The 26,508-nt window shown below is 28.7% G+C and overlaps 1 protein-coding gene across 1 annotated transcript; it reads right to left on the minus strand.

Moving 5' to 3' along the window:
- Positions 1–5,265: 5,265 nt before the first annotated feature.
- LOC145961231 (aminopeptidase N-like) lies at positions 5,266–25,885 on the minus strand. The gene is made up of 12 exons (XM_083081223.1): positions 25,419–25,885; positions 20,110–20,559; positions 18,451–18,631; positions 16,800–16,947; positions 15,346–15,427; positions 14,601–14,896; positions 9,622–9,902; positions 8,635–8,825; positions 8,074–8,412; positions 7,915–7,984; positions 7,707–7,811; positions 5,266–5,409 (listed from the first exon to the last, which is right to left on the minus strand). The coding sequence occupies exons 1-12, from the start codon at positions 25,883–25,885 to the stop codon at positions 5,266–5,268; spliced, it is 2,754 nt and encodes a 917-aa protein (XP_082937349.1).
- Between the last annotated feature and the right edge of the window lie 623 nt (positions 25,886–26,508).

Consider the following 26,508-nt stretch of genomic DNA (forward strand, 5'->3'; position numbering starts at 1 on the left):
TTTATTTTACATACATATAAGCACATGCAAATTTTACCTTTTCGAGTTGTTCCGTAGAATAAACATGATCAATAATAACAATAAATGTAGAATAAACATGATTAATAATAACAATAAATGCATGCAAGCTGACTTATCTATAACAGTAAAATAATAAATTTATTGATACACACATAAATTGTTGAATGATAGATATACATATATCTACGGTGAAAACTGTATTACTTAGGTTTTATATTCTCAAGATTGTGTAATATGAAAGTTAGTACTACAGGATTCCTTGCATGCTGATAGTAAAAAGGAAATAATTAATATAATCTTGATCGGAAAAATTTTTCGAAAACATAATCGATGTTGTACAATCATTTTTTATTATATTTAAATAGTCTTTAATAAATTGTGAATCCTCAAGGCAAGACAAAAATTTTAAAAGTTTAGGTTTAAATTTTTCTTTTCCCAGATGATATACTCCGCACCAAGGAGAATTTTCATTGATAGGAGATTAGTACAGTACTTTTAAACCTTGACAGTATGTCCATTCTTTCCACCATGGCAAAAGCCTACGAGATTCAACAAAAAACAAATTCTGTTAGAAAAGTTTTGCACATATTAATCTTACATGTTGATCAAATAATTTAACAAATTATAATTTCATAACATAATCTAATAAATTTAAATTTTGAGCAAATAATGTAATAAACATTGCACATGTATTTACAAAACAATTAAATTAAAATAACCGAGAATATACAAGAAGAATTACGTGTTTTTTTCAGAATCTGCGAAATGTCGATTTAAATTATCAAAGGCTCTTTCTATGCATATGCGACAATTAAGAAAACATGCCCATTTTGCAGTCTCCATTCTTAAACTCTTTTTAAAATCGTCTTCGCTAGAAACTTTATCGTATCCAAGTTTGTCAAGCAAATGTGTTACGCAGAGATCAGGTACAGCTCACGCGCGCGCACACATATACATGGACTCATGCACGCATGCACACACATATAACATAAATAGTTTGGAATTATTAAATACTGTAGAAGTGGCATACATTATACAGGGTGATTCAAAACAACCTGATGTCTTTGAAATATGATATTCTTGAACGAATTCTAAGACTATTTTTCCTCTTGAAAAAATTTTTTTTTTAATTTTTTAATTTTTTAATTTTTTTAATTTTTTAATTTTTTTTTTATATTTTTTGATATTTTATTCTTAAGCGTTGCGTTATAACCTTCCTAGACGGTAATAATATTGTTAAATATTGTGTAGAAACTGCAATAATAATTTAATACACTTCAAAGGATCAAGTATTGTGCAATAAAATTGACTGTCTGGGGAAAAAATTAAGCTTTGGACAAAATTTTTCAAGAGGAAAAATAGTCTTAGAATTCGTTCAAGAATATCATATTTCAAAGACATCAGGTTGTTTTGAATCACCCTGTATATAAATGCTTTTTTTCAAATATTTATATGTTAATTTAATTTATGTATTCAAAAACAGGCGTTTTCTTAATTTCAATAGCTTCCACTTCAAATCATCGTATCTTTTATACTTTTGATTTCTGGACTTTTTGCCCAACGAAACTTTTGATCAACACCATCTAAACTACAACATATTTCAATTTCAGCCAATTTGACCGAAGCTGCTTTTTTCATATAAAATGTATGCGGGGTCCTTTCACTTAAGTTCTTTTATTAATAACTTTTTAATTAACAATGAGCAAAAACTTTTCGTATATTACTTAAGAACATGATCTTGAAACATATGTCAAGATCAAAATCATCATAGGGTGAAGTGAATATTTAGTGAATATTTAGAAAAGTGAATATTTACCAGAATTATTAATAAAGTTATACAAAAAATTCTAATTAGAAGCAATAAATATTATTAACTCCTGATAAATTTAGCGGAAATGTTACATAACTTTCCAGCACGATTGTGACCGTGATAAAATAAGACTTCCGTGTGTCTATTATATTATCTCCGGAACGAACTTGACCTAGTTATCTAGCTGCAGGAATATGTCACGTTACCTATGCTAAGTGCAGGTAACTCATATATCATATGATAGTCGGCTACGTAGGTGGACTTCAATGAAGGAGAAGGTGGTTGCAAAGGTACGCAACGTTATATATGCCAGATCATGGGACGAAGAGTGGATCAAGCTTATTGGAACATAGAGTAATACTGGATTTTCACTTTCATGTCTCCGCAGCCTATAGATCGCACATACATTTCCGCGAGCAAACATTTGCGACGCGTGTATACTTACAGGGTACAGCTCTTTATATGAAGAAATGCTTTTTTGCTGATTTATATATATAAAATATCAAAAGTATTTTAAGCACAATTGCTCGTGCTTAAATAATGACACTTATTAGAACCAATTACATTACTAATTTGCTCTGCATTTTTTTCTCTCCACTCCAATATTCGAACAGAGAGAATTCGAAAATAGGAAGAAATTAATAAGATAATTTTGCTTAGAAAATATCTTTCATTCATCAATATAAAATCTCTTGAAAAAATTATTAAATATGTTTTATATATGATCATCAAATTCTTCAGAGCTTATCTTTCGAATTTGATAATATGGAGTGTTCTTACAGAAGAGTGCTTTCCTCCGTTCTCTATTTTACATTTTTTTACCACGCGCGTTTAGAACATCTTTATTCCATCGTTATCTTTAGCAGACAAATGAATTCTTTTTCTTTTCGCCGCGAAATGAGGAAACTGAAATTTACAAATATCATGACGAGGCAAAAAAAATATATATTGATTCCGCCATTAATTATTCAAGTACGTAACGTTCCAATATTCTCCTAATTGATCTCTGCCGTGCGGACAATCTTTTTCTTCATTGACATTCATTGATTGTCGCCGGTACCGCGGAAGATAAAGGTCGAAAATAATTTCTTCTAGAATCATACCAGTTTTCCCAAGATCATGTATTCGTCCTTGGAAGTCTAGCAGGTGGACCGAAGGTTTCTGCTAGCGCGGAGATGGGCACGAGATAAATTTTAACATATCGATGAGTTTTGTTCCTTATGTATATGTATTGATCATGCCTGATTCCATTTGACACTACTCTATTCGGGTTTCTTGGAAATTCGTACACAGGATATGTGTATAATAAAAATAATGAGAAAATATAATATAAATATTATAAAATATAATAAGAATAATAAAAAATTATAATAATAAAAAATACTCGTGAATAATGTCTTTCAAAATTGTCCAATATGAATGAAATTCCAATTATAATTTTACAATTTGCATTCTCTTCATTTTAATTTCATTGTAAAAATGACTACTTTACAAAAGTTATTTAAATAGCAGATTTACGTGAAAATTTATTAACTAGAATATCTCTACATATATATTTCACGATATAATGCAATCATCAAAACAGAAAATCCAATTTTTTGCAGCTATAGTTATAACGTTACAATATAGAGAGAATATAAATCATAGCTCGAACATATATTTTATCTATGATTATATATATTTTTGCGGTTCTATTTTGATGAAAATGTGACAACGATAATTACTTGACTGTATTATAATGTAATGTTGTTCAAACGAATAAAAGATATGGTCATATACATGCAAAATCAACATTTTATTCTTATCTATCTTTCATAAAACATAAAATCTAAAATACTTGATCGCAAAGTTATTACGCACAATCAATTTCTTTGTCTCCTAAATAGATACTTAATATTTTAAATTGCATAATTGCTTACACGTATTACTCTACATAATCTCCCAGAACTTTTTACAACAGTACGTGCTAACAATCTGTCTTAACTTAAGTCGTCATGTCATCACTTTTCATTAATTTTCTTTAATTTTGATATAGGTTCAATACTGCCATATAAATGACACTACTATACGATATATGACGTAGAACTAAATTTAAACCGAAGAGAATTAAACAAACAATATTCCTTGCTGACAAATATTTTAAATGTCGTGAATTATTTATATTTTATAATGCTTCAGAAAAGAGAAATTTATTAAATAAATTTGTAATTAACAATTTATAAATATAATTTATAACTTGAACTCAGATTGAAATCGGATAGTATATAGCCACATACATTATTAGCGGTTCACGAATATCATATCGTATATCATTCTAATAGAAAGCTGTGACTTTTATATGAGATCAAGTGAATTAAATCTGATAATTTCTATCGTTATAATTAATATTGTCATAAATTATAGAAGAAAGTGGTTCATGATTATATAATTTAACTTTTACTTAAAAATATCGCTATTTGCTTATATAGTAGGCGCAAATTAATTTGTGTGCATTAGTGCGTACGTGTGTAAATATTTGCACGAGTGTATATATGTTACCATTTCTTTAAATATGTAAGAAATATAGAGAAATAGACATGTAGGTGTATAAGAAAATTGTGCCATGTGATTTATTATAAAAATCAAAGATTATATGAAATTTACAAAAGATTATGAGTTTCAAACAACTAATAATATATATTTAAAATATTAATAATACATATTAAATTTATAACAACAATTTATTATATATATATATATATATATATATATATATGTATATATGTATATATAAAGTTCTTATTATATATATAAATATTAAAGAATTGTAATATGTTTTATAAATTTTTAATTTTAGATGTTATTTAAATATTAATATGCATTATTATATCTATATTATATCTATAATAAAAATTTGATTCAAGATAATATAATTAATAAATATTAACAAATAAAGTTACAAATATAGAACAAATCAAATACAATTTAAAAAATAAATCAGAATACAATTTAAATTAGATAATACGTTTATAGTACATTAATAATATAATGTTAAATATATTGCAGATACTTCCTCATTTAATATAATTAAAATTATTCATATAATATAACATAATTTAATTATAATTATTTATATATTATAATTATGAACAAAATTTACACTTAATTTAATTATATATTTAATTATAATATAACATAATTTAATTATAATTATTTATATATTATTATTATGAATATAATTTACACTTTGCTTTACTTCATGTTAATAAGGAAATAAAAACATCAGTGAATTGCAGGCTAAAATGAATCCTTGTTAATGCACGTGCATTTAATTATATATTATTAACGCACATAAGCATAAATAATGAATCGAAAACTATAAACATTATAAAAAGCTATTTGTAAAAAAGATATATAGATGTATTCGCGTCACAATTGTTACTTTTATTAAACGGTTATTGTTGATATTTGACAAAATTTTGAAAGTAATTCTGTTGACTTTTGATTTCGAAAAAGCGCATTTGTATCTTGCTTTCAATATTTGAAATATATTGCTGCATACATCTTAAATTTTCTGCTAATTCTGTTAATTTGCTTGTCTAAAACAGATTATATCGGTATTAAGTATTAGTGTGAATAGCCAATAATTATTAATAAATATTATATTAAATATTATCTCGTGTATGTGTATATACAGGGTGTGTCATTTTAAGTGATGCAGCTAAATACCTTTTAAAGTAAAAGAGATTGGGAAAAATGTTTCAGACAATAGTTGTATGGTTTCGAAGGGGATATAAGACGGTGCCATTAGTTTGACCTTGAAGAGTCAGCTGAAGGTCACCTCCAACTTTGTAAATGGGACACCCTATATGCTTTTGCATATTCTTGTAGCTCATCTCGAGAGCTTTCCAAAACACTATAATTAAGTTAGTTTTCATTAAGTACTTTCCGAGTTATGAGGCTTGAAATAATTTCTTAATTTTACATAAACTGTAAAATATCTTGTAAAATATTCACTTTTTTATTATCTTACCTTAATACTTTTATGTACAAAATAATGAGAGGAATCAATTGGTGTAAAGAAAACACATAGTTGTTTCGAAGAAAAAATATGTAATTTGCAATTAACAATTACATATTTTTTCTTCGAAACAACTATGTGTTTTCTTTACACCAATTGATTCCTCTCATTATTTTGTACTTAAAAGTATTAAGGTAAGATAATCGAAAAATGAATATTTTACAAGATATTTTACAGTTTATGTAAAATTAAGAAATTATTTCAAGCCTTATAACTCGGAAAGTACTTCATGAAAACTAACTTAATTATAGTGTTTTGGAAAGCTCTGGAGATGAGCTACAAGAATATGCAAAAGCATATAGGGTATCCCATTTACAAAGTTGGAGGTGACCTCTACGTGACCTTCAGCTGACTCTTCAAGGTCACACTAATGACACCTTCTTATGTCCCCCTCGAAACTATACAACTATTGTCTGAAACATTTTTCCCAATCTCTTTTACTTTAAGAGATATTTAGCTGCATCACTTAAAATGACACAACCTGTATACAGGGTGAGTCAAAAGTATGTTTTAAAAATTTGTGAGCGTGTTCCTGGATAAAAAGGAAGAACAAATGTTCATATGAACATATGGTCGCAAATGCTTTGTTGTCGAGATGATGGACATAAATCAGCAGTATCAAATAATGCTTTATTTGAACGTTTACAATTTTGTTATTGTTGTTTGTTTTTTTTTGTTTTTTTGTTTTTTTTTGTTTTTTTTGGTTGGTAGTGTGATTTGGTTTGGTTGGATGGGGGGGGGTAGGGGGTGGTGGGTGGCGCATTCGTAACAATAACAAAATTGTAAACGTTCAAATAAAGCATTATTTGATACTGCTGATTTATGTCCATTATTTCGACAACAAAGCATTTGCGACCATATGTTCATATGAACATTTGTTTTTCCTTTTTATCCAGGAACACGCTCACAAATTTTTAAAACATACTTTTGACTCACCCTGTATATAATATTAATACATTTAATACATATATATAATACATACAATAATAATAATAATCTTAAATATAATAGGAATAAATAATAATTATGGATTATGAAAATTACAAGTCTGCTGAAATGAGAATAAAATCATTCTTCTATTGTACTATGTGTTCTATTATATTATGTGCATAGTGTTGCACTATATTTTACTTAACAACTCTTTTGTTTGCAAGGAATGTTTATAAATAATACTTTGCAACCTTCGACAAATCAAAATCAAAATTTAGAATTAGAGATTTTAAAAATAAAATTAGAAATTTATATGAGCTGCAGCTGTCACAGAGATAATATCATTATAATATTATAATATTATAACTGTTATATCTAGCAAGTGCATTAATTCTTCTTAACTTATCCATCTTTATTAAATTTTTATTTTAATAATCAAATGGCTCGTGTAATATTAAAAAAATGCGAATCACATAACGTAATACTTTCTCAATCATATTGAAAAACATTTAAATTTATTTAACTAAGAGCTGAACATCTAGACTAACTAAGATTTAAATCTGAAGCTTGCAAATTCTCTTTTTAAAATTTATATAAATCAATTTTCACTAAAATTTCTAAGTAAAGAAATTATCTTTCTCTTTTGCTTTCGCTTGCTCGCTCACTCTTTCCCACTTTTTCATTCATTAAAAATTACATATTTCCAAAATAATATATTTTTGGGAATTAGAAATGAAAATATGCTTATTTTATAAAAAAAATTAAATGACATTAATTTCTGCTTATTACTTTGGGATACTGTGACATTAATATATTCTGTATGAAAACAAAAAAATCAATGATTAATAAATGAATTATTAATATAATGATATTCATAAAATTTACCTTTACTTTCGTATTTCTTTCTTTCACAAAAAACCATATCTTCTTACATTCATTTAATTCAACTTGCGTTACTTTAAAAAATTTATCTGTTAGCAATTCGTTTATCTAAAACAGATCATTTTGATGATATTAAACAGCAATATTTGATGTCACATCATGGTTATTTATTTTACATATATATATGTACATAAGCACATGCAATTTGTACCTTTTCGAGTTGATTTGTGGAATACACATGATTAATAATAATAATAAACGTTGCATACTCGCTGACTTGTCTATAACAGTAAAACAATAATAAATTTATTGATACACAAATAAATTGTTGAATGATAGATATATATTTACGGAGAGAAAACTGTGTTACTTAGGTTTTATATGCTCAAGATTATGTAATATGAAATTGAGTATTACAGGATTCCTTGCATGCTTCGTAATTGTAAAAAGAAAATAATTAATATAATCTTTATCGAAAAAATCTTTTAAAAACATAATCGATGTTGTACTATCATTTTTTATTAGATTTAGATAGTCTTTGATAAATTGTGAATCCTCAGGGCAAGAGAGAAATTTTAAAAGTTTAGGTTTAAATTTTTCTTTTCCCAGACGATATACTCCCCACCAAAGAGAATCTTCATTGCTAAGAGAATAGTACAATACTTTTAAACCTTGACAGTATGTCCATTCTTTCCACCATGGCAAAAGCCTACGAGATTTAACAAAAAACAAATTCTAATATAAAAAAAGTTTTGCACACATTAATCTTATATTTCGATTAAATAATTTAACAAATTATAATTTCATAACATAACATAATAAATTTAAATTTTGATATATAATTTTGATATATAAATAATGAAATAAACATTGCACATGTATCTACAAAACAATAAAATTAAAATAACCGAGAATATGTAAGAAAAATTACGTGTTCTTTTCGGGATCTGCGAGATGTCGATTTAAATTATGTCGGGCATTTTCTATGCATATGCGACTATCAAGATTACATGCCCATTTCGCAGCCTCCATTCTTAAACTCTTTGTAAGATCGTGTTCATTAGAAACTTCATCGTATTTAAGTTTATCAAGCAAATCGTTTAGTAAGTTTAGCATTTTCCCCTAAATATATAAATATATATATATATATATTTATATGTATTTATATTGTTACTTGATATAAATTTTATATTTTTCGATTCTTGCATTATATTTTGCCATACCGAAAGATATCTTGCGCAAATGTATTTTACATGGTTTTATATATTAAGAACGTTTTGTCTTGGTAAACATCTCTAAATTTCTTTTTATAAAGATATCTATTAGCTATACTTATATTGTATACGTATTTACGCAAATTTGAATTTTTCTTACGTGTACATTCACACATGCTTAACACATGCACACATGTCCATATCAAAATATACATACAAAAATGCATATTTTGTAGACATATAGACATACATGTAGACATTTAGACATTATATGTATAATATAATTTAATAACTTTTGAACTGTTTGTGTGTGTATTAAACACACAAATAACTAATGTACATGTATGTTTCCTACTAATTTTCTATCTAAAAATTAATGATATTTAAATCGTCATTATGAATATCATGCTTGGATTAAAAATGGTAACAATTTTCATATTTTTCTCTATTTTCCTCTCCAACTTTTTATAATTAGTATATACTCTATTCGAATAGAAATAGATACTTATCATTCATCCAAAATATATTTAAAAATCGTAATCAAATTTTTTTAGCTACATGTATTTTATTGTATGTATTTTTTCTGAAAGCACTTAATAATTATTGTTATAAATGCACACAATATGAATATGTGCAATAAGTAATATGTTTTTAGTATGTTTAAGGCATCACTATTGACATTGTTTAATAATTTGTGTTATTACCTTGATATTAAAATATATTGGTTCCTGAAATAGAAAGATATTGGACAGATATTCCAAAGCTTTGAAGATAGGATACCATGCCACGTAGTCTGTTTCTCGTGATAGATATTTTGTAATATTCCAGAATACAGTGGAATTAAGTTGGTTTGTTATCATTAAGTGGAAAGCGTCATCGATAATTTGGGCACGATTCAAAACATGCATTTTCATATAATTTTTAGAATTTAGATAACTTGCAATTCTTCGCCTGTTCTCGATATCGTAATTGACTCGATAATATCCTGTTAAAAATAAATAAATTGTATATATATATATATATATATATATATATATATATACAGGGTGGGGCATTTTAATCGCCCCAGGCGGATATCTGGAAAACTAAGAGAGATACAGAAAAATGTTTCATACAAAAGTTATATGGTTTCAAGGAGGACATAAGATGGTGCCATTAGTTTGACCTTGAAGAGTCACCTCAAGGTCACGTGAAGGTCACCTCCAACTTTTTAAATGGGAGATCCTATATGCTTTTGCATATTCTTGTAGCTCATCTTGAGAGCTTTTCAAAACAGTATAATTAAGTTAGTTTTCATTAAGTACTTTCCGAGTTATGAGGCTTGAAATCATTTCTTAATTTTACATAAACCGTAAAATATCTTGTAAAATATTCATTTTTCGATCATCTTACCTTAATACTTTTATGTACAAAATAATAAGAGGAATCAATTGGTGTAAAGAAAACATATAATTGTTTCGAAAAAAAAAATGTAATTTGCAATTATTTTTTTTCTTAAAAATAACTATGTATTTTTTTTACAGCAATTGATTCCTCTCATTATATATATATATATATATATATATATATATATATATATATATATATATATATATACAGGGTGTCCCTGAATGTTCTGTACAAACTTTGCGAATAAGTTCCAAGGACCTAAACAAGCAGAAAATGTCCCATAAACATGGGGTCGGAAACGCTTGCTTCTGGAGTTACGACGGTTCGAAGTTTTCCTGCAATAGCTGGAGAAATTATCACGTCAAATCGCATAGGTGTTACAAAATTGTGTTTATTTATTTCTTCGGTTTTGCCACGAACATAACAGGACAGTACACTTGCTATAGCAAATGCTCGAAATGGCCTCCGTTAGATTCCAAGGAAGCCTGCGCACGTCGCCGCATTGTCTGGCGAACCGTCCATTTCCACCGGCACGGCCATACACCAGATGGATATCCGCCAGATCATCAAATGAATAATTTGATTCATTCATGTTTTTAAATTAGTTTTGTAACACCTATGCGATTTGACGTGATAATTTCTCCAGCTATTGCAGGAAAACTTCAAACCGTCGTAACTCCAGAAGCAAGCGTTTCCGATCCCATGTTTATGGGACATTTTCTGCTTGTTTAGGTCCCTGGAACTTATTCACAAAGTTTGTACAGACCATTCAGGGACACCCTGTATATGTAATATATATGTATATATACAGGGTGGACCAATAACTCTGTCCACCTGGATATCTCCGTTATTTTTAGATACAAAAATTTTTTACTTATAAAAGTTGTACGGTACCAAGATGGCCGTAATATGCTACTAATAATTTTTTTGTAGGTGGAGGCGCTTCAGAGATTTCAAGGTCATCTCCATTTTTTTAAATGGCATGCTATACTTTTTTATTCTTAGTGTAATAGCGGATGTTTAGACGATTTCAACTACCTATAATAAGGTCATTCGGCATTAAATAAAAGTGTAAAACAATGATTCTTACCTTGCTTATAAGAGATGCTCGAAGTGATCTTCGTTTGCATCGATGTAACACTGAAATCTTTGAATTTCTGAAGCACGTACATTTCTTAACGTTTCTGGACTGATTATCGCACATACTGCAATAATTCGTTGTTTCATATTTTCCGATGTGGTCGGTATTTCTTGGTATACAATGTTCTTTGTACTATAATCTAGCGATATGCAGCATGTGCGATAATCAGTCCAGAAACGTTAAGAAATGTACGTGCTTCAGCAATTCAAAGATTTCAGTGTTGCATCGATGTAAACGGACATCACTTCGAGCATCTTTTATAAGCAAGGTAAGAATCATTGTTTTACACTTTTATTTAATGCCGAATGACCTTATTATAGGTCGTTGAAAACGTCTAAACTTCCGCTATTACACTAAGAATAAAAAAGTATAGCATGCCATTTAAAAAAATGGAGATGACCTTGAAATCTCTGAAGCGCCTCCACCTACAAAAAAATTATTAGGAGCATATTACGGCTCTCTTAGTACCGTACAACTCTTATAAGTACAAAATTTTTGTATCTAAATATAACGGAGATATTCCAAGTGGACAGAGTTATTGGTCCACCCTGTATATGTATATATATATATGTGTGTGTGTGTGTGTGTGTGTGTGTGTGTGTGTGTGTGTGTGTGTGTGTGTGTGTGTGTGTGTGTACACAATTTATATATATATATATATATATATATATATATATATATATATATATATATATATATATATATACATATATATACAGGGTGATTCAAAATAACCCTATTGTCCGTGAAATGACACATTCTTGAGTCAATTCTAAGACGATTTTTCCTTTGGCAAAATTTCGTCCGACGCTTAGTTTTTGAATTATTAAAGGAAGTAATTAACTTATAATGGGTCGAATACAAGAGGCAGGCAAGGGTGGCGCGATTCACCGTCAGACGCGGGTGCTTACGCGGGGCGCTTGCTGCGATCATCTGATCGCAACATACACACACATGCGAATACATACATTCTCATTCTCTCTCTCTCTCTCTCTCTCTCTCTCTCTCTCTCTCTCTCTCTGCCTCTCTTTCTCCCACCCTCACTCTCTCTCTCTCATTTGCTTAATCACTTGAAATTATTATTACTTTTATTTAAATTATTATTTACTTTTTATTATTATACATTTTCATTTTAATTATTATTATTTTTGGGACTCGAGTACCAAGTCGAATTACCAACTCGGTACTCCTTATCCACTAAAAACCCCTCTCTTTCGCGAATTTTCTCTGACACTGTTTATTTGACATCCGGAAATCTGTTTTCACACAACACCAAAGAATAGTTATTATTACCTTGTTCGATGCATTGCTGTAATTTCTTGAGAAATGAATTTTCCAACAAATTGTACTTTCACTCAAATTGAACGTAGATATCACGTTCTAAGGGACAGAGATCCACTCTAAATAATTAATCGAAGATTCTTTTTTCTTTTATAAACTGTATTCTTTTATAAACTTTAACATAATCACATTCATTCACTCACTCGATATGATGAGAAATTTACCAATGACTCTATCACTAATCACTATCAATCACTGTCGAATAATCACTGTTGGCAATTAAAAACCACTCGATTAAAGAAACACACGCGCACATACGTTATTACACGACGCGACGACGCGACAACGCGACGATATTTATCCGGCGACAGCAAATAGTTTTTGGTTATGATAGGTTACGGTAGGTTAAGGTACTAACAGCGTTGTCGAACGTGAACATGGATTTGATTGAAGAATCTACCGTGTAACTTACCATAACCAAAAACTGTTTGCTGTCGCCGGGTAAATATCGTCGTGATTAGTAGAGTCATTGGTAAATTTCTCATCTTATCGAGTGAGTGAATGAATGTGATTATGTTGAAGTTTATAAAAGAATACAGTTTATAAAAGAAAATAGAACCTTCGATTAATTATTTAGAGTGGATCTCTGTCCCTTAGAACGTGATATCTACGTTCAATTTGAGTGAAAGTACGATTTGTCGGAAAATTTATTTCTCAAGAAATTACAGCAATGCATCGAACAAGGTAATAATAACTATTCTTTGATGTTGTGTGAAAACAGATTTCCGGATGTCAAATAAACAGTGTCAAAGAAAATTCGCGAAAGAGAGGGGTTTTTAGTGGGTAAGGAGTACCGAGTTGGTAATTCGACTTGATACTCGAGTCCCACGTAACTCACCGGACAGGCCTGTGAGTATGCATAAAATGCATCTTCCCCTCTCTCGTAAAAAAAAAACAAAAAAGAAACAAAAAAAAACAGTACAGTATAAAAAAATAATAATAATTAAAGTGAAAATGTATAATAATAAAAAGTAAATAATAATTTAAGTAAAAGTAATAATAACTTCAAGTGATTAAGCAAATGAGAGAGAGAGAGAGAGTGAGGGTTCGAGAAAGAGAGGCAGAGAGAGAGAGAGAATGAGAATGTATGTATTCGCATGTGTGTGTATGTAGCGATCAGATGATCGCAGCAGGCGCCCCGCGTAAGCACCCGCGTCTGACGGTGAATCGCGCCACCCTTGCCTGCATCTTGTATTCGACCCATTATAAATTAATTACTTCCTTTAATAATTCAAAAACTAAGCATCGGACGAAATTTTACCAAAGGAAAAATCGTCTTAGAATTGACTCAAGAATGTGTCATTTCACGGACAATAGGGTTATTTTGAATCACCCTGTATATATATGTATATATATATATATATATATATATATATATATATATATATATATAAAAGTATAAACAGATACTTGTACTGATAAACCCTTTGAAAGAATTATATATATATATATATATATATATATATATATATATATATATATATTATTCTTTCAAAGAGTTTATCAGTACAAGTATCTGTTTATACTTTTGTACTTATACTTTTGTACATTAACAGAGATCAAAAATGTATCATAAAGTGAACATAAATGGAAATGCAAATTGTATATTATAATAGATATAAAATCATTTTGCATGAAAATTGAACATTTCTAATAATTGTACGTATGTATGTATGTATATATAATGTATAATAAATGTAATGTATATAATACATAATATAATGAATAATATTTTTAATAATTTAAATCTTTCTCTCTAATGTGTATGTATGATAAACGCTATAAAATGTAATAAATTTATTGCAAACTTACCAGTTTGTTGTAGATTATATACTATAAAGTCACCCAACTCCGTAGTATACGACCTAAGTACGTAATCATCCACCATGTTATTTAAATTTTGATATTGTATCGTTGCTTTTACCTGTCCGGTAGGATAAATATAGCGCGATGGGATATTATAATCTCGTTCTATTTTCACTACAGGACAATATTTTTGTTTTGTTGAAAACTTAATTAGCTGCGTTATAATAAATAAATTGTCTGTAGACAATGGAATGGGCGAAAGGTTCTTCATAACTTCACCAAAATAGTTAAAAGTTGGCTTGCTAAAGTTATAAAATTTATTCAAAATTTATTGATGTGTTAACGAAAGGTATTATAAGCAAATATATATATGTGTGTGTGTGTGTGTGTGTGTGTGTGTATAATTATCACAATATAAAGTTGGTAATTATATTTTATGATTAATTTAATTAAATATATAATTAATTAGATAATTAATCATACGATTTATAGTTTTTATATAAATATTTGATGCTACAGTTTAAATTATAATTTAAAAAGAATGGCCAAACTTGATTGCTTTTAAAAGATAAGTGTATATATAAATTGAAAATATATCTTGAATATTTAATGACATTGAAGGTAAAAGGTATTGGAAATGGTAATAATAAAGATAATAAAGTATGAAAGAAACGGTGTAAATTTAAATAAAATTAAAATTAATTTAATTTAAATAAAAATAGTAATTATAGCAGTATAGTGTATTACTTACTTGTCCTTTACATATGTACGGATACTCTGCCAAAATATCTCTTCAGTAATCATGTGTTGTAATATACGCAATACACTGGATACTATAATTATATAATTTATATCAGAATATGAATAAGATAATAGTTATAGTAAATAATTAATAATTATGGTAAAAGTGCATAATATGATATTAAAAGCATTATGTATGAGGTTAGTTTACATTGTACTAATTTACAATAAGATACTCTTTGTACTATAATATTTAAAGGAATACGTTTGCATTATGTTGTACGTTCTGGAAGTAGAACTCTCCCGTAAGGAATGAGGGGGAGGGAGACGGAACTCATTGCGTCCACGCAGTGTACTTTGTAAGACAAATCGAAGTTCATTCTACATCTAATCTTGATCCTCGCTGAGAGTTTCGTCTGCGCAGGGTGTCTCTTTTTACAGTGCTGTATCTCGTAAATCAATGATTTTAGAGAAAAATGTTTTAGACAAAAGTTGATTGACTCGAAGGAGAACATAAGATTGTGCAATTGGTTCGACCTTGGATATAATTGTTTGAAGATCACATGTAGGTTACCTTCAATTTTTTAAACGGAAATGCCCAGTTTTTATTGCTTAATCTTATAGCTTATCTCGAGAGCATTTCAAAACGCTATAGTAAAGTATTTTTTTGTTGAGTGATTTTCGAGTTGAGGCTTAAAATAATTTCTTAATTTTATAATCTATAAAATATCTAGTAAAATATTCATTTTTCGATTATCTTACCTTGATACTTTTATGTACTAAATAATGAGACGAATAAATTGGTGTAAAGAAAAAACATAGTTGTTTTTAAGAAAAAATATGTAATTGTTAATTGCAAATTACACATTTTTCTTAGAAACAACTATGTTTTTTCTTTACACCAATTAATTCGTCTCATTATTTAGTACATTAAAGTTTTAAGGTAAGATAATCGAAAAATGAATATTTTACTAGATTTACTATTTTATAGCTTATGTAAAATTAAGACATAACTTGAAAAGTACTCAATGAAAAAATACTTTATTATAGCGTTTTGAAAAGCTCTCGAGGTAATCTACAAGAATATGTAATAAAGAAATAGAGATTCATTTAAAAAAGAATTAATGACCTTGACCTTACTTTGACAAGATCAAGTCCATATTTTCATCATGTGTACCCCTGTAAGCTATGCAACTTATGTTCGAAAAATTTTTCAATAAAATCATCGGTTCGCGAGAAAATCGACTGTATCATTTAAAAAGAAACATCCTGTATATGTAATATATATAATTTTTATATATAATTTTATACACTACAGCTCCATTATGTATGTATATATGTGTGCATGTGTATAATGAAGAGATTATATATAAAATTAAAGTTTTTATCAGTTATTCTGTTTGTTTTTTAAGCATTTATATTAAAAAATTTACGCATAATCAATTTTTAATTATATTATCATACCTTTAATGTAACGAAAATTTTCAACAGAACTGTTGATTGTGCTGAATTGTGTGTAATAAAGTGATGTTTTATATTCAGTATCGAAGTGAAGAGATTCGTGTTGAATTTGTATCACAAACAAGTCCATCATCCGGGTACTTGGGAGAGCCTATAGAAAATGGTTTAAATGTATTTATTTAATTAATATTATATTTAATACACAATAGCAATATGCATTAGGGCTGCTACTTTCTACGTGTATGTAAAAAAAATTTGTTATACTCTTATAATTAATTATACTCTTAAAATAAAGAATAAATAATTTAAAAATATAATATATTAATAACAAAAATGATTACTCGACATATAACTTTAAAACTAAATATTTCTAGAATTAAAATATATTATATAGCAAAATTATTTTATTACACAATTTCTATATGTATATATATATTATGTGGAATCTGAATGATAATTTTTCTTTTCTTTTATATAATAATTTAAAGTCGGACAAATGTAACATAGTGACTTTGACACACACACAAAATAAAAGAAACATAAAAATGTAAAAATGTTTTACATTGTATTATCCATGTATGTTGCAGATTTACTTGAAAATTAGCATTTTTAAAAAACTCACTTTTCTTAGTAAATATAGAATCTTCGTCTAATATTCTGATTTATAAAAAAAATTACACGCTATAATGGTAAATATTTACCTTTACACAGCCAGCCCCAAATGACTTGACCTTGACATATATCGTCAAGGTCACTGCACTGAGTAACATCCAAAAGGTTTTAGGCGTCGCTCGTTGTTTATTAAAAAGTTATAAACAAAAGAAGCTTTATAAGGTTCACAGAATTTTTGGACACCATGTATAATAATAGACCTTTCGTATTAAAATTTATAAAGGAATAAACATATTGAAGAACATCTCAATTTCTTTGACCTTTGCATATATATCGATTATAATTGAGGATGACATTGTAAAAAAGAAACAATTTAAATTTATATAGAAATTAATACAATTTAATATAATTAAAAAATATTACAAATGTATGTATACACACACACACACACACACACACACACGGGGGGGGGGTGCAAGGGGGGCCTTCTGCCCACCCTTCCGCAACCACCCCGCCGATAGGGGACGCATTGCGAAGAGTTCAATCACAATGGATATATGCTGTAAATTGTAAAGCGAGGTCCACCTTGCCTACCAGCGGGGCGGTTGCGGGTGGAGGGGCCGAAGGACCCCCTTGCACCCCCAGCGTGTGTGTGTGCGTGTATACATACATTTGTGATATTTTTCAATTGTATTAAATTGTATTAAATTCATACACTTCTCTTTGCATAGAAAGTTACAAATCTATGTGAAATTATGTAACAATTGACTTTTCTTTCGATAAATGTATTAATGAATTTATAAACTTCTTTTGTTTATAACTTTTTAATAAACAACGAGCAACGCCTAAAACCTTTTGGATGTTATTCAGGGCAGTGACCTTGACAATATATGTCAAGGTCGACTAATTTGGGGGTGGCTGTGTAAAGGTAAATATTTACCATATATATATATATATATATATATATATATATATATATATATATATATCATATTGTTTGCTAGTGATCAAGTTCTGCGCTAAAGAATGCTTAAAATAACACCTGATTGGTGACATATAATCCAAGAAATGCGACAATAGCCTCATTTAACAAAGAGGATAACGGCCAAAGTGGATTTTCATAATAAAGATATTCCTGTACTACTTTATGGGCTATGAAGTTAGCAACTTTGATTTTAGTCGCAACAGAATCGACATTCTCAATGTAGGTAACATCTGCTTCTCTGAAAATTTAAGAAAATGTTTTATAGAAAGCTTATTACTGTTGAAAATATTTTGTGCTTGCAAATTTAATATAATTAAATAATTCTATAAATTAACATATTAATTATATATTAATGTTTTATAATGTCTGCGCGTATGAATGACTCATCACAAAATAATGCGATACTTACTTAACATATATGTAATGCTTCCAATATATATACAGGGTGTTCAAAAAGTCCCGGACCGGTTGAATATTTCATAAATTATGCACTTTAGAAAGAAATGTTTCAGACAAAAGTTGTATGGCTTGAAGGGGACCATAAGATGGCGTCATTGGTTTGACCTTGAAAAGTCGTTTGAAGGTCACGTGAAGGTCACCTTCAATTTCTTAAATGGAACTCCCTATTTTTTGTTACTTATTCTTGTAGCTTATCTCGAGAGCTTTCCAAAACACTATAATAAAGTATTTCTTCATTGAGTACTTTTCGAGTTATGAGGCTTGAAATAATTTCGTAATTTTACATAAATCATAAAATATCTAGTAAAATATTCATTTTTCGATTATCTTACCTTAATACTTTTATGTACAAAATAATGAGAGGAATCAATTGGTGTAAAGAAAAAACATAGTTGTTTCGAAGAAAAAATATGTAATTTGCAATTAACAATTACATATTTTTTCTTAAAAATAACTATGTATTTTCTTTACACCAATTGATTCCTCTCATTATTTTGTACATAAAAGTATTAAGGTAAGATAATCGAAAAATGAATATTTTACTAGATATTTTATGGTTTATGTAAAGTTACGAAATTATTTCAAGTCTCATAACTCGAAAAGTACTCAATGAAGAAATACTTTATTATAGTGTTTTGGAAAGCTCTCGAGATAAGCTATAAGAATAAGTAACAAAAAATAGAGAGTTCCATTTAAGAAATTGAAGGTGACCTTCACGTGACCTTCAAACGACTTTTTAAGGTCAAACCAATGACGCCATCTTATGGCCCCCTTCAAGCCATACAACTTTTGTCTGAAATATTTCTTTCTAAAGTGCATAGTTTATGAAATATTCAACCGGACCGAGACTTTTTGAACACCTGTATATATATATATGTATATATATATATGTATATATATATATATATATATATATAAAGTTTTTTAAATTTTGATCGATAAGGAATATGAAAACTTGAATATAATACGTTATTTAATTTTATATTTCAATTTTTAATTTATAATTTTTAATTTTGTGATTATAAAATATATATATAATATTTTAATATTGTTTATCGTATAAATTGATACAGATTAAAGATGTAATAAATATTTGGATGTTTCTCTCATTGTCCCACAATTTTATTTATTTTTTAAAGTATATTCAAATTATATTTAAAAATAAACAAAAGATATGTAAATAATTTTAGATACCAAGAATTATTATCCTTTTTTCATCTTTCGAAATATATTAATGTTTTTTAATTATATAATTACCTATAAATAACAAGGCCCAGCTTTATGATGCATTCGTTTTCCGGAAAATCCGCAATTGCAACATGATTTATTTGCCTAGATTTATTCAGGCGTTTCCATTTACCAAATAAGTATAGAGTTATATTTTGAACAATTTCGTGTGCAAATGCGCAGTGCATTCTACACCACATATCAACTTTGACCTTACTTTCACTTGGACCAGACATGAGAGATAAATTAGCCCGGTTAACAAATACAAAATAATTAGGCCTTATAAACGTAGTATGAAACTGTGTTATCATCGTCATATTTTTATCATTCATTTCCATTTTTTGTATCGGTATATTTGATAAAACACTATAATTTTGATAATGTTCTATAATAATATTATAGGCGGGCGACGTATTGAAAGCAAAAAGCAAACGTGGAATCATGTGTTCAACCCCAATATTATCAACATATGTTACCAACCTACATTTAGAAATATGGATTAACGATAATAAATTTTCGACAATTACATAGAATTATTAAAAATTGAATAAAATGAAGATATATGGATGCAATTTATATATAAGAATAATATATATAGAAAATTATAGCATAGAGTTCTTCTTACTCTTTTGATCTATATCTTGTATAACATTACGTAATCTAATATTGATTTTGATAGTATTTTGACATTAATATAACGTAGTGGTCATGAAATGTTTACTTTAGGACATACAGGTACAAAATAAATAATTAATATTTAATCGTTAATATTTTAATATCAAAATTATAAATTTCAATAAAATTAAAATAAACAAATATTTCGTTCAATAAAATTAAAATAAATTTCAATATTACACAGTATTAGAACAATAACTTCTTTTAATTGATTTTAATTACTACATTGTGATTATTGACATAGATATATTACCTAAGATATATTCCATACATAATTTTATACATGTTAAAGAAACTGCATATTTTAGTAATAATTTGTTAAATGAATCATATATATGTTTTTAGTTGGGCGATTCTTCCGAAAACGATCGTGCTCAGATTTGAGTCAAATTTTGTAAATAGGTTCCTTTTAGGTACAAAAGAAGTATACGAAAAGGATTTTTGTCGACTCGAAAATTAAGGCCCTTTTTCGTAAAATGAGTATTACCTTTAGACAGCTTGTTCAAAACGGTAAATATCTAGGAAAACGGCAACCTCACCAATGACCTTAACTTTGACATATGTGATTAAGATCATGATCCTGAGTAACCTTCAATAAGTTTTAATTGATGGTGCAAACCTGTGTAAAACCTTACTTAATAATAACCTTAATTATAATTACTTAATAATAACCTATATGAAACCGTACAATAATAGACCTCGTTTCGCGCTGACTCAGCGGTGATGTGGTGTGGACCTCGCTTCGCGTGGAAAGTTGCAAACCTATGTAGAACCGGTAAACCTGCATAAAATGGGACCCTGCTCGTATGACTTTGACCTTGACATATGTTGTCAAGATCATCCTCCTGGGTAACATTCCAAAAGTTTTAGCCGTCGGTCATTGTTTATTAAAAAGTTATAGACAAAAAAAGTTTTATTAATTTCACAAATGTATGTGTAGACACACACGTGCGCGCGCGCACGCGGGGGGGATACAAGGGAGGGCCTTCGGCCCCCCCTCCCGCAACCACCCCCCGGTAGGGGCCGCATTGCGAAGAGTTCAATCACAATGGATATATGCTGTAAGTTGTAAAGCGAGGTCCACCTTGCCTACCAGCGGGGCGGTTGCGGGAGGGGGGACCAAAGGTGATGTGGTGTAGACCTCGCTTCGCGTGGAAAGTTACAAACCTATGTAGAACCTTACTTAATAATAGACCTTGCTTCGCGCTGACTCAGGGATGGTGTGGGATGGACTTTGCTTGGAATAGAAAGTTGCAAACCTATGTTAATCGTATAACAATAAACCTCATAATGTACTGACTGCAGTGATTGTGTAGACTGAGGCTCATTTCGTTTCGCGACATTTTAAAATTAGTTAAGAAACGCGCATTTATACACATCACTCGTTACTGGTCTACTGACTCGGAATATTATGATCCGAAATAACTCTCAAGTAATGTAAACAATATAATACAATATATATGTAGTAACCAAAATAATCAAGAATATGACCATGACAATATATAGCAAAGTCATTTCGAACAAGCTGTCTAAAGGTAATATTCGCTTTTACGAAAAAAGGCTTAAAAAATGCCTTAATTTTCGAGTCGCCAAGAATCCTTCTCGTATACTTTTTTTGTACCTAAAAGGAACCTATTTACAAAATTTGACTCAAATCGGAGCATGATCGTTTTCGGAAGAACAGTTCTTATATATATATATACAGGGTGACCCATTTTAACTTAGGCAGCCAAATAACTCGAAAAATAAGCAAGATAGAGAAAAATGTTTTAGACAAAAGTTGTATGGTTTCGAGGGGGCCATAAGATGGTATCATTGGTTTGACCTTGAAGAGTCATTTGAAGGTCACGTGAAGGTCACTTCAATTTTTTTAAATGGAACATCCTATATATTTTTGTACATTCTTGTAGCTCATCTCGAGAGCTTTCCAAAACACTATAATTAAGTACATTTTCGTTAAGTACTTTTTGAGTTATGAGGCTTGAAATAATTTCTTAATTTTACATAAACCGTAAAATATCTTGTAAAATATTCATTTTTCGATTACCTTACCTTAATAGTTTTATGTACAAAATAATGAGAGGAATCAATTGGTGTAAAGAAAACACATAGTTGTTTCGAAGAAAAAATATGTAATTTGCAATTAACAATTCCATATTTTTTCTTAAAAACAACTATGTGTTTTCTTTACACCAATTGATTCCTCTCATTATTTTGTACATAAAAGTATTAAGGTAAGATAATCGAAAAATGAATATTTTACAAGATATTTTACGGTTTATGTAAAATTAAGAAATTATTTCAAGCATCATAACTCAAAAAGTACTTAACGGAAAGGTACTTAATTATAGTGTTTTGGAAAGCTCTCGAAATAAGCTACAAGAATGTACAAAAATATATAGGGTATTCCATTTAAAAAAATTGAAGTGACCTTCACGTGACCTTCAAATGACTCTTCAAGGTCAAACCAATGATACCATCTTATGGCCCCCTCGAAACCATACAACTTTTGTCTAAAACATTTTTCTCTATCTTGCTTATTTTTCGAGTTATTTGGCTGCCTAAGTTAAAATGGGTCACCCTGTATATATATATATATATATATATATATATATATATATACAGGGTGTCCTAGACCACCCGTACCCCCATTTCTTTCAAAAACTAAGCATTTCAGAGAAAAACGTTTTCAACAAAAATTGTATGGTTTTGAGGGGAACATAAGATGGTGTCATTGGTTTGACCTTGGATGGCATCGTTAAGGTGAGGTCAAGGACATCTTTAATTTCTTAAATGGAACCACCTATTTTTTATTGCATATTCTTATAGCTTATGTCGAGAGCTTTCCAAAACACTATAATAAAATATTTTTTCATCAAGTACTTTTCGAGTTATAAGGCTTGAAATAATTTCTTAATTTTACATAAACCATAAAATATCTAGTAAAATATTCATTTTTCGATTATCTTACCTTAATACTTTTACGTACAAAATAATGAGAGGAATCAATTGGTGTAAAGAAAACACATAGTTGTTTTGAAGGAAAAATATGTAATTTGCAATTAACAATTCCGTATTTTATCTTAAAAACAACTATGTGTTTCCTTTACACCAATTGATTCCTCTCATTATTTTGTACATAAAAGTATTAAGGTAAGATAATCGAAAAATGAATGTTTTATTAGATATTTTATGGTTTATGTAAGATTAAGAAATTATTTCAAGCCTCATAATTCGAAAAGTACTCAAGAAAGAAATACTTTATTATAGTGTTTTGGAAAGCTCTCGACATAAGCAATAAGAATATGCAATAAAAAATAGGTAGTTCCGTTTAAGAAATTAAAGGTGTCCTTGACCTCACCTTAACGATGCCATCCAAGGTCAAACCAATGACACCATCTTATGTTCCCCTCAAAACCATACAATTTTTGTCAAAAACGTTTTTCTCTAAAATGCTTAATTTTTGAAAGAAAAGGGGTGTACGTGTGATATAGAACACCCTGTATATACAGGGTGATTCTGAACAAACGTTTGTCTTTAAAATATCAAATTCTTGAATGAATTCTAAAACGATTTTTCCTCTTGCAAAATTTTGCCGATTACGTGGGGCACTCGCCGCGATCAGCTGATTGCTATTCGCGATGACTGTAACAATCAGTGTGTGTGTGAGAATGTGTACGAGAATGCGTAATCGCCTATATCGCGCCGTCCCTGCCTACCTCTTGTACTCGTTCCGTAAGTAGTTAACTATTTTTCTTTACAGTTTAAAAACTAAGCTCCGGGCAAAATTTTTCAAGAGGAAAAATCGTCTTAGAATTCATTCAAGAATTTGATATTTTAAAGACAAACGTTTGTTTAGAATCACCCTGTATAATTTTATATATTTATATTTAATTGTATATATAAAGTGTTTATGAAAATTGAGTGATTGTTCATGATCTAATCAAATTTTGTTAGTGACTTCTATGAAATATATGAACAAAAAAATTCATATAAACTTTATACAAATAATTCATACATGTGTCTGGAAATGTTTTCGTTCCGAATTATTATAACTTTTAAAAAAATTTTTTAGATTTGTGTCATCAGCTATATATATTATAGATTAATTTCATGTTAGAAATGCTTCTGTAATAGGCTTAATTAAATATTAATAATGATTAAATATTAATAATGATTAAATATTAATAATGATTTCCTAAAGTTTGTTATTAGTAAACAGTGTAAAAATGAAATATTTGCCAAAATTTTAAATTTCAAATAAGCAAGTTCTATGAAAACAATCATAAATCTTTCAGAATTGTATTATTTAGATTTTAAAAACAATTCAAGACACTACAGAAATATTTGAATTCATCCGACTGTTGACGATAAAATATTGTATAAGACGTGCATTATTGCTGATTTAATTAAATTGATTTTTATTTGCAGTTTACATTCAGTTTAAAAATAATGATAATGATAATAATAATAAATTGCAAAATACATTTGTTACTAAAATCTTAAGAAGCATATAATTGGAATGGAAACTTTTCAGATAGGCACATATATATATAAGTCTTTTCTTAGAAAGCACTTTTTAATAAATAGAATGCTGTACCAGGATTGTGTCATCCTGTAATTACTACATATTTAATATTTTAACAGTTTAACAGTTAACTTACCATTGTTGTTCATCTTTTTTATAAAATCTTTTTAGGCCTGCATCATTATTCATATTATAGGTTAATTTTATGATGTAATCTCCCGGCAATACATTATCCAGGAATATATATTCGGTAATGTTCATCTCATTATCATAAGAAGGTTGGATCAATTTATAAACGATCATTTCTCCATCATAAGTAAATTTTAATGGATCATTAATCATTATTATATCGTTAACACGTCTTACGTCGAAATGCAATAGTATTCTTCGAATTGATTGTGTTATCTCAATACTCATATTACAGTTGCCGACAAAAGTATCCTCTTTAATATATGATGTAAGAATGATATCATATTGTTTCGGTTTTACATAGATTGATTGCATTTTTGTGTTATCTTCGGATAGTTTAGTTATCTGGTAATCGATTGAAAAGACCGATACGATAATTGTTAAACTGCTACATAATAATAGTTTTACAAACATGATACTACTTTCTTAAATATCTGTAAAAACATTTTTAGTTAGAAAGAACAAACGGACAAATTAAATACAACGCTGTCTCTAGTCAAAGTTTAATGAGAAAAAAGTAATAAAGACAAACATATAGATGTACTTAATTTTTAACGACTTACTCTGTATATTGAGATGTATCACAAAATGTATGCAAATGTATGTCTCCTTATAAGAATTAGCTGCAATAAATCAATGCTTTCTTCATTCAGTAATATGAAAACTATCATCAGTAATATGAAAAATATATATGCACAGTTATGACTTCTTAATATCTCAAGAAACTTCCAAAGACTGACAACACTTGGGGTACGCGATATTGTAATAAACACGTATGTCATAAACACACAACTTCTGAGGTCGTTAACAGATGTTTTGATCGAGAAACGGTATGTAATAGCAAAGCACGGTGCCGTTTTTCCCACTCCAAATACGTGCTAGCGGCCGAGCGCCGTAAGAAAGCAGGCCCGTCTATTTCGCGCCAGTCTAAAGCAAAAGAGGCCACCGTCTCGCGTAGAATACAAAAATATCTATAAATATATATATTTGAATTTTTTTATACCGTTTAAAAGTAGTATATTCCTTCATCAAAAATT

This window comes from Camponotus vicinus, unplaced genomic scaffold (genome assembly GCF_025532165.1).
Source record: "Camponotus vicinus isolate PSW18456_S1 unplaced genomic scaffold, iyCamVici1.0 SCAF_11, whole genome shotgun sequence".
NCBI classification, from domain to species: Eukaryota; Metazoa; Arthropoda; class Insecta; order Hymenoptera; family Formicidae; genus Camponotus; species Camponotus vicinus.

Excerpts from the sequence above, each read along its gene's own strand:
- LOC145961231 (XM_083081223.1), bottom strand. The coding sequence starts at position 25,885 with ATGTTTGTAAAACTATTATTATGTAGCAGTTTAACAATTATCGTATCG. Across the intron at positions 7,812-7,914 it reads CCACAAATCAACTCGAAAAG|ATAAACGAATTGCTAACAGA; the intron begins GTACAAATTGCA and ends GATCTGTTTTAG. Across the intron at positions 5,410-7,706 it reads AAAGAAATACGAAAGTAAAG|ACAAGCAAATTAACAGAATT; the intron begins GTAAATTTTATG and ends AATCTGTTTTAG.